At 36.8% G+C, this 10,691-nt stretch overlaps 1 protein-coding gene across 1 annotated transcript in view; it reads right to left on the bottom strand.

The window, feature by feature from the left end:
- Positions 1-10,691, bottom strand: part of KIF13B (kinesin family member 13B) — a 160,927-nt gene that overhangs the window by 68,105 nt on the left and 82,131 nt on the right. The window contains exons 7-11 of the mRNA XM_015812981.2: positions 9,564-9,744; positions 8,365-8,452; positions 5,497-5,631; positions 3,817-3,929; positions 3,321-3,432 (exon numbers count right to left, since the gene is read on the bottom strand). Of these exons, the coding sequence (XP_015668467.2) occupies positions 3,321-3,432; positions 3,817-3,929; positions 5,497-5,631; positions 8,365-8,452; positions 9,564-9,744 (629 nt within the window). The remainder of the gene's footprint in view (positions 1-3,320; positions 3,433-3,816; positions 3,930-5,496; positions 5,632-8,364; positions 8,453-9,563; positions 9,745-10,691) is intronic.

Below are 10,691 nucleotides of genomic sequence, written 5' to 3'. Positions count from 1 at the left end.
CATCACCATCATCATCTTTGCTTCTCACAACTCAGTCTGTATGACACAAATGCATGTAATGCAGCAATCTCACTTAAGCAAAACCAGTTTGTCTTAATGTCTTTAGACAAGACCTCTCATAATATTGTTAGCTGACTTCGACTGAAGCTAAAACCAAGTTTCATATATCTCACTATGTGCTGGCACTTTATTGAGTTTTCTTTGTAATACTGTTGTTGCTCCTGAAATTGATATTTGTGACTTGGGAAGAATTAATTGTGGCTCCTAAAGAACTAATTCATTTTTTTTTAAAGTGGAAGAAAGTTGATGAATTTGAAGTTAGTTATTTATAGAGCCTTGGAATAATAAGCTTGAATATCCTGTACAGCAGTGAAGGTTGCTTTAAAAAAATGAAAGGAGTTTTTCTTGATCTTAAAATAAGTTTGATATTTTGTTTTGTGTATATTTGACAACTAAATTAAGGACTATCTGCAGTTGTCTTGATGTTAGAAACATAACATAGGACATTAACTCATAGGTTTGTTTTCTATCACTTTATTTGGGGCTGAAATCCAAACATTTGTCAACCTATTGCTGCTTGTCAAGGAGATAAAATAATATTCTCAGCTATGTGCCCTATTTGGAATGTATTACCATATTAAAAACTATAGTCTTCCTGCACAGTTTTCTACTTATTTTCCTGGTATATGTTTTTTTTTTGCCAACATTTGACTTAGAAGGGAAAAGATTTTGATGAATTGTTTTGTTTATCATATAAATCTTTATATGATAAACTTTATCATATAAATTTTCAAGCCTTTTGCCTTTTTAAAAGATCTTTAATTTGTATACATATTGTCATTATTTTTTAATAAGAATCTTCATTTATAATTTATACTGCTCTTGAGTTTCCTTTCCCCAATGGATGAAACGTAGACAATATGTATCTCCACCCCTCTCCAAGATATTTAACAGAAGAACCAAGTCTCTCCATATCCAGTTATGGATTTGCTGGAATGAGGAAGGAGGAGAATATTTTCTTCTTTTAGTGATATAAATCTATTAAATAAGAAATAGATTCTTTTCTATACTTATTCTATGGAATTGTCTTGGCAGAAACAAAAGTCAAGCCACTTCACATCCTGCTTATTCCCTAATATAAAATCTCTGAAAATATCACTTCACACTGTAATATTGAAAAAAGCATAATCTATGTAAATAGGAAAGGGGAGAAGGGGATTTTAAAACACTGTTTTGGGGTTTCAAGTGTTAAAGTACAGTTGGCACAACCTCTTAGCTTCACAAAAGTTGTCACTCGAAATGTTACCACCGAATTGCAAAGTTTAATGTAACAGAGGTAGCAATTATTAACTACATGAGAAATAATCCTATTGACATAATTCATGTATTTAATCATAGATATGTAATTACTATAATATAATCCAAACTTAATTATTTTTAAATTTCTTCTGTTCCCACTTACTCTTTTGTTCTGGAACTGTCAATTTTGGAATGTGGGATCCCTGACCCCCCCCACCCCTCCCCACAAAAGATGAGCATCCTGATGTTAAACAACAGATGGCACAGAAAAGAGCAATTAAAATAATGCATAATATTAATAAAGATTAAAATGATGAAGGAAGGCTAAACAGTCTGCAAATGGGAAGAACTCTCAAAAGCCTTTTTATTTCATCACATTTGTATAGCTGCCCATCTCATATAGTGACTCACACAGTAACAATTAATCCAGGTTCCTGCCCAGTGCAAGTAATCAAGACTTAAAACTTTCACCCTTTGGTAATTGGGATTTTTTTAAAAGGAAAAAAAAAAGATAATTTGTCTTGCAAAATTTGAATAACAGCAGTGAGAGAAAGCTTTCACATAATGCTAGCACACACCAAACAAAATTGGTAACAAATTCAGGATGCAGAAGAACAAACATATAGTACAGGTAGTCCTCAACTTACAACAGTTCATTCACTGACTGTTCAAAGTTACAACGGCACTGAAAAAAGTAACTTATGACCACTTTTCAGACAACTGTTGCAGCGTCCACACGATCATATGTTGGCAACTGACTCCTATTGATGACGGTCGCAATGTCCCGGGGTCACGGGATCCCCCTTTCCAACCTTTTTACGAACAAAGTCAATGGGGAAGCCAGATTCACTTAACAACCACATCACTAACTTAACAACTGCAGTGATTCACTTAACAGCTGTGGCAAGAAAGGTCGTTAAATGGGACAAAATTCACTTAAAGTGTTTCACTTAGCAACAGAAAGTTTGGGCTCAATTGTGGTCATAAGTCGAGGACAATCTGTACTACAGTTATTATTGAAAGAGGAATTTAAGGAGTTCATTGCCAACAAATATAGAAACAGGGTTTTTCAGAGGTAAGACAAACATTACAGAAGAGGGGAAGGGCTAGCAATAGGATTTAGCCATAATAACCAAAAGGAACTATTAATTGCATATTCAAAGGCTTTACATGTTTGAATGCCAGTTAAGAAATTGCTTATAAGAAGTTACCAGTAGGGGATCCATTGAGTTTATTAGTATAGTATCCATAAACACTGGCAACAGTGTTCAAGAAGAGCAAGTGTTTGCTTGGAGAACCAGGTGTTGATATAAAAGTTGAATTAAAAATCATCGTTGGCATTAACAGATTTGGATATATAAAGTGTAACGTCTCTGAATATTTTATCAGCCCACAGGTAGAAACAAAATTTAGCAATAAAATTGTGTCACTGAACTCCTGCCAGCATTTTGTTCCTGTTTGAAGTTCTTCCAAACTAGCTGCATTCTTCTGCAAACACCAAGCCAGGTTTTGTTTTTTTTTTGGTTTGTTTTTTTGCAGTGCACTGTCAATTCTGTCTCTTTCGTTTTGCAGGAGATTGACCTCCCTTCAACCGTTTCTCTTGAGCTACAACCGATATGTCTATTGCAATCCACACTCATATTCAATGGACATCAAATGGCTAACAGTTGAAAGCAACATCTCTGATGTTAGCCAGCGGGCTAGCCATGGCAAAGCTTTTATGGTAGAAAAGCTGTGGATGCAGCTGCCAGTAAATTGACTAAGAGAGTGCACTATTGATTAGGAACAAGTCTGAGTGTGGAGCCACCTAAGGGGATCCAACTCTTTCAGAAAGCTAGGAAATTCTACTCCTGGGGAAAGAAAAGAGCTTCCTGATGAGAATTATTCACAGAGCTACTGTGGTTTTCTACTGAAATCAGCAGCTGCATTTTTTATTTTTATTTTCAGCAGGTGTCCCCTCCAAATAGACCTGAAACAGAGAATGTTGTCTTGCTTGACCTCCTGAGCAACGACTCACTTACTTTGAGTAGCCAAGTGAGCACTGAGTCACGATAAGGAACAAACTTGTTCTTATTTTTTCCAGCAGCTTGATCTGCCAGGGCTGAAATGACCAACCCAAGAGTTGTGAGAGACCTGCATTGGGAGAAAAAGATTCTGTAATTATATGGTGATTAGAATCAGATATACACATAAGAGTAGATGGTCCCTCTATTAATTTGCATTTTGATTTTAGGGATAAAACTGCCTAAGCTTTAACTAGTCTAAACAGAACCCAGAAAAAAATAATTCTTAATTTTTCTCTTGTTTCTAATCTAATAATTTCTGAGATCTCAGAGACGGAAAGAAGGGAGTCCTATTTCTTTTAAAGTAAAGTTGGAGGGAAAAGTCAAAGGATAACTCTCTTTCTTTCTTTTTTCTTGTTGTCATTCTGAATAAGTAAAGAACGTTAGGTCATATTTACTTTTGCCTTCACCCTCCTTTTAAAAACATTTAATTCCTTAAAAAGGTAAACTTTACTTGTTGATGTTGCTTCCTTCCTTCAACCTATCGCCTGCAGCTCCCGTCTTGGTGGCTCTTTCACTGCCTGCTAGGTCAACCAGGCTCAACTTGCCTACTTTCTCACCGGAGGTCTGTGGAATGAAAATAGCATTAGCCCAATAACATATCACTTCCTCAGCACCCCAAAATACCCTTCATACTTTTTCTCAGTTTGAGAGAAAAGAAAGGAAGGGAAGGGAAAGTGACAACAAGGGGAAAAAACCTTGATGCTAAAGAGATAGTTAAGTATGAACTGTGTAATGCTATTATAAATTATTTATTGCATAACAAATGTGCCTATTCCAAAGAGTTTATAGAGAAATCTCTCATGGCTTCTACATAAGTTTCAGCTCCCCTAATCACCAATCCAACAGTTAACATCTAGCACAAATACATGTGACCAAAGCTGATCTAGATTTTACTGGTGGGGGAAAACAACAGGATAAGAGATTAAAAGGAAATGTAACAAAAAATGAATTCCCCATGCCCCATACCACTATAAACAACAAAGCTTTAAAAGCTTTTAAATCAAACTTGCATGTTGGTGAGTTTTAACTTTAATTTTCCAAGAATGGAATAACCAAAATAATTAAGAGAAAAGACACAGGACTTAACTAGTCTATATTCAGACAATAATGTCTGCATATTTTTGCTTATAAGGAATCGTTCCATTACTCAAAAGCAAATAAAGTGAAAGCAGAAGACCTCTATACATTTTCAGGTTCACAAGGGACTTTCAGTTCATGTATTATATTTTAGCCTACTTAGGCAAAGATAAAAGAAGCTTGAAAAATATAAGATGTTCCTAAAACTAAGTGCAGGTGTTCTCAAAATATGTGGAGAAGTGAGGTACCTGCTACCCCCAAAAAATGCTCTTCCCTTAATATGTTTTTTTTTTTTGGATGTAAGGGAAAATAGGAGAATGCTTTTTAAAATGGAAATGGCAATCCTTAGTAGTGTAGCTAAAAAAATTCAAGTGTTCCAGCTCCAGGGCTTCAACATGCATTTTACTTTTATTGCTCTGGGAAGTGGGATGGGGGAATGGAGAAACACAACAGCTTGTGGATGCCTTTTTTAGGGTGTGACTTATTTCTCCTAGAAAGCGAGGGATATATTATCTGTAAGCTCCAAACAACCAAATGTTGTTAGGGAATGTTTGGATAACACTGAAAACTCTAGAAGAATCACTTTTCATACATAAATAATGTTTTCTTGGTTCAGATCCCAAACAAACTGTAGAGAACAGCAACTCTCCCTAACGTTATAAGGTCTGAGATTTCAACCTGGAAATGTATCCCACACTATTTTTAAAACTCATGGTTTTCAGCAAGTGTGTCCAAATAGCACTGTTGTTCCTAGACAGGCTATGCTACCTCTCATGATGAGGCTGGGAATCTGTGATCTTCAGGAAGGCTTTAATCCCATCATCTCTGACCTTAGACCAAAATGCTAGAGTTAATGGGAGTATGAGATGAAGAACATCTGAAGACTGCAGGTCCCCCAGTCTGCCCTAGGGTAACAAGATCTATTCTAAAAGCAAGTAAATAGGAATAAAATCCTGGCAAAAATATTTGTTTTGATGTGGCATTTATAAAACTTTTTTCATTCAGTTTTTATAGAACTCTGTTATTTATCTGTACTGCAAATTGCAGGACTCACCCCTGATTTTACATCATACAATATGTGTGTGAGGATAATTTTGAAAACAGCGTGGGATCGACTGCTCTCTTCATTCATGTTTGTTGCAGCAACTGTACGAGATTTATTGCCTTCAGACATCAAAGACTCTATATCCTACATAAAAGAATCACAAAACATATTGTATTTTAGTGAGATATGATAACTTGAGATATGAACTAAGCCATGTGACTCATTCAACAAATCATAAACAAACCACAGCTTAATGTGATGTCTTGTCTCAGTCACTAAAGTCTTGGTTTTATCAAGAGGCTAGAGAATGCTATGTTCAGTGAGTACAACAAGTTCTTATTGCTCCACATAAATCATAGTTTTATAATATATTTCCCTGATTTATCCTAAATGCTATCTGCACAGATCAGAAAAATAACACACTGCTTCTGTTTTGTCAAACTGGCTAATTAAAGTATTACTTGACAGCAAAGAAAACATTTTAGTTATCTTTAGTTATCTTCAGTCACCAGGGTGGTGATGGAGTTCTAAAATAAGGAACCTTGGAGACCTCATGTTCTGTGACATGGAATCTCTAGCCACCCACATCTCTGATAGGCATGGGTGCTGGTTCAGTAGAAAGGCACTCTATCTATTCTGGAATCACAGAGTTGAAAGAAATCTTAGAGGTCATCTAGTCAAAGACATCTTCTCCTTCTCATTTGGTGTTATATACTCCAGAGACCTCTGCTTAAAAGCCTCCCGTACAGAGGAGTCCACCACTTTCTAAAGCCATTTGTATGGCTTCAATATGTTCCAAACAGCATTTGTTCAGGGACCTCTAGGAGTAAGGTCTGATGAACCCAAGTTACAATTTTGCTTAGTATTGCATCTGAACTATTTGGGCCTTGCTTGCATTCAGTATGCTTAATGTCCTTATTTGAACAAGAGAAATTCTCCTACTGAAACTTGGAAGTATAACAAAAGCAAGACATGATGTACGCATGTGCATAGATGCATGCTTCACATATATTCATTCATTAAATCTTACAGCAGCTTTATATAGTAGATTAGCATTATTATTACTCTGTTGCAGGGCAAGCTGAGAGAAACCAAGACAGATGGCTTTAGAACGTGGTGGATTCTCCTGTATCGGAGGCTTTTAAGCAGAGGTCTCTAGGGTATACTGCACCAAAGGCAGCCATTAAATGGCCTTTGAGATCATTTTCAAATGGATGATTTTATGAGATGACTGGGTTATGTTAGACTACTCAGCAAGTTTGCTGCAAAAGTCAACCAATAAAATTTACACTTTATTTTAAACCTCTGAAAAACTCAAAACAAAGCAGTATTCAAATTTTAGTTTACAAACAGAACAATTTCATCAAAATATCATGTGCAAATTTGCCCTAAAATTACACTGAAGTTGGAGGAAGGGTTTTTGTCTGCAGTAGTGCACATGTTCTGAACAGGAGTCATGATTCATACTCGGTGTAATATATTTCCCTGTGTTTCTGACTTGGTTTTTTGTGAGTCCCAGTTAGATTGTTGAAGTGCAAACATTCTCAGACACTTAAGGCTATTGCTAAAGTTCTGCAAACAAGCCTACCACAATTTCTTGCTAAACTAGTTTTGCAAGATCTTTCTCTTCTTTCTTTAAAGGCAAAGATAAAATCTCCTGATGACTTCATGAAAACATCCGGGTAGTTTAAAGGTAAAGGTTTCCCCTGTCCAGTCATTTCCAACTCCATGGGATGGTGCTCATCTCCATTTCTTAGCCGAGGGAGTCAGTGTTGTCCAAAGACATTTCCATGATCATGTGGCCAGCATGCCTATGCACCAAGGTGCACAGAACACTTGCCCTCCTTCTCAGATGTTTTTTCAGCTGATAATTCCCATTCAAATGATCTCCCATTCAAATGTTAACAACTCCACCCCTTCTTAACTTTCTGAGCCAGCCAAGTCAGCTAGGAGCTGTGTTATGAAATCAGAGCTGATACCCAAGATTATAGTTCTATAAATGCCTTCCTCATTCTAATTTCCACTAGAATGCAACAGACTAAAATATCACCCACTATCAACTAACATAGTAATGCTGGTTGCAGACAACAGGAGTTGTAATTCAGCAAATTTCTGAGCATTACATGGCCTTACAGGGTTTATATGGCAGAAATGAAATGGGGGCAAACAAATAATCTTAGTGTGCCTCGTTAGCTTTACAGCTATAAACATTCAAAGGATGAGAGCTTCCTAAAGGGCAGTTGATAACTGCAAGGGCACTGCGGGTGGAAACATACTGGTTATGCAGATACAGCAAAGATATTAAAAACAAGATAATGATATTTCAAACAACACTTTATCTTTGCTTCTGGTGATGCTGGACCTCAATTGTTAAACTTCATCTTAAAATACAACACAAGAGAAGTATCTTCTGTAAAAAATGTGCAGGTGACTTCTACCGTTAATCTTGGAAAGCCATTGCTAACCAAGCACAAGGATCACTAGGCCAGACAGATCAATTTGTCAAAGATCTGTTTAACTGTACTGAAACCATGATGCTCCCGCTCATCAATCCTGAACAGACCATGGACAAGATGGGGAAGGCATGAGGTTTTCTTTTCCCTCCCACTGACTTTGTTTCTGCACTTCAATTTCAGAGATCCTGTGCAGAAATCACTAGTGAGGGGAATTGATTAGACCCTTGATTTTGCTTACTGAGAAATCCCAGGTTAACCGATTAGAATTGCTACATCTTAACTGATTCACTATTCTTTTCTAACGTACTGTAAGCTGTTTTGGATGCATGTTCTTGTAGAAAAGAGGTATATAAATAATTGGGTGATGATAACCATTCCACTGAACATTATTAGGTAAGCCTATTATAATGAATTTCTTTACCTTGTAATTGGCAACAGCTAGTTTTGAAAGACCATCTACATAAGGTCCGTAAACACTGTGCTCTCTGACTTTTAAAGATTGACGGCTCCTGTTTAAAAGCAAACATAGAACAAGAGGTTACATTTCAAGAATGTAAATGGGCAATATTGTCCATGCAATACTGTCAGTGAGGCACTTCTGAGTCATGCTGATTCACACTTGCTTAGACTTTTCCTCTTAACCTCAAATCAGGTTTCAATTTTGATGGATTGGACTGTGTCCAGCATATAAAGATGCTTTTGGCTGACCAATTTCACTGTCCATCTTGGGGGAACTAATTCACTCTTCTCAAGGTGAATTTCTCAACAACAAAAATACTATCACACAAAGATAAGAAAAAAGACAGAGGCTATCCAGATTGCATGTTATCAAGATAACAGTCAACATATTGCTCCAGGGACTATTTAAAACATTTAACAGATTTTTGACCTTAAACTTCCCTGAGGTAATTTTGAGATTTAAAAACCTACTCAAATAGTTAAGATAGTTATTTTCCTTTCCCCTTCTCCCTCCCCCCCCAGCCAATTACTGGGTATAGTTAACAGAAAAGGGGCAGGATAGATGGAACCATGGATTCCCATTCTTCCATGAATTCCATGAAATATAAGAAATTCTTTACACCTAGGAGCAGCACCAAAAACTGTCAACACTATTTTTGAAAAACTCAGCAGACTCTTACAAGTAAATTAAGCTTTATTTTAAAAAAGTAAATGAATTTTTTTAAAAAAGTTTTAAGTAAACCTTGTCTGAGAATGCTAGAATCCTGCAGATTTCAGTAGTGGGAATTTCAGCAAGACTTTAAGAATTTTGGAGGGGAGAGGGGGCAGAGAACTACTTGAAGACTGCCATATAGTGGGTGATAATATAGATTCACTTAGCTGAGTTCTGGTGGTGAAGCAAAAGAGAGTGGCTCTCTTAAATTCCAATGAAGACTCTTTCCCGGCCTATTTAGGGAGGCTTAGGATAAAATCAAGCTCTTTCTGCATGCAAACCATATGCTTAATTACCGAGAGAAGGCCCATCCCCAGAAACAAAAATTACTGGTTTTGTTCTGAAGGAATGCATGTTGACCTTGTGAGGAATGCAGAAGGAGACTTCCACTCCCACCAAATGATTATGGGGTTGCCTGTAATCTCGGTGTTCCCCAATCCCTTCCTTACCCCTTTGGGTCCAGCAGATCTCTGACTTTCTCATTATAAATCTCCATGTAGGATACTTCCACCTTAAAACTCTGCTCTTCACTCTCCTCTTGCTGGGCTCTTTCAAAAAGACTGCTACAGAGCCGAGGTATTAGTCCAGGTTCATCAGCTGTGCCCATCATTGTGTAGGATTTTCCAGATCCTGCATAAAAGAGAAATAAAACATGTTTTAAGAAATTAGAAATGTTGGGAAAGACCCTGAAGCCCATATTTATAAATAAATCTACAAGCCCATATTTATAAATAAATCTACAAGCAGATTTAGGTAACTCTTCCATTATTAGGGATGAAAAGATGAAGCAAAAGTATTATTCTGAATTCATGGGAAAGAGTTCCTTTACAAATATTACAGCCCGACATTTCATGCCCTACAGAGTGTAAATAAATGGTTATAGTTCTACAAATCAAGCTAAGTCTAATTGCATTTATTGACTGAGCTGGATGAATAAATTACTATAACTATCTTGTTTTCTCTATTACATGGGAAAAAAATGTGTAAACATACAAAACTGGTTTGTCAAATTGCATAGGTGAGTTGGAGCACTGTAACGGTCTCCCTGTGCTATTACATCAAGGTCAGTTATACCACTGGCAGCAGATGCTTATCTGCTTAATGTGGAAAAGAATCAAGCCGTAGATAAATAAGGGTTATATCTGGTTGCATCCCTACAGAACAAATATTATCCCGGATCTCTTTTGTTTGCTATATATAAGTTAAACAAAATATATCAAGGAGAGTCAAGGATAGGAAACTCCTGTCTTGTCCTCAACCCATAGTTACCATAAATATTAACTCACTATTATTTTGTGCCTAATAGTAGCCAGTATCTTCAGTGGCTAATGGGAAAACAAAAAGACAAGCTGTTTTTCCCCATCACGTCCACCCTTCTCTCTCTTCTCCTCTCCCCTCTCATTTTTCTATTTCTCTTAACCTTACTGTCCTTCATACCTGTGTTTTCCCCAAAATGCACCTGCATTTTCTGCATCGTTTGATAAAAGCACATCTTCCTTCCTCTGTCCTTACCACTTTTTACAGAGGGACGATTGAGAGCATCCTGTCATATTGCATTACATTCTGGTTTGGAAGCA

Source organism: Protobothrops mucrosquamatus, unplaced genomic scaffold, assembly GCF_001527695.2.
Source record: "Protobothrops mucrosquamatus isolate PMUCROS unplaced genomic scaffold, P.Mucros_1.0 scaffold125, whole genome shotgun sequence".
Lineage (NCBI taxonomy): Eukaryota > Metazoa > Chordata > Lepidosauria > Squamata > Viperidae > Protobothrops > Protobothrops mucrosquamatus.
The sequence above is the reverse complement of the archived record's forward strand: the minus strand, read 5'-3'. Positions and strand labels throughout refer to the sequence as shown.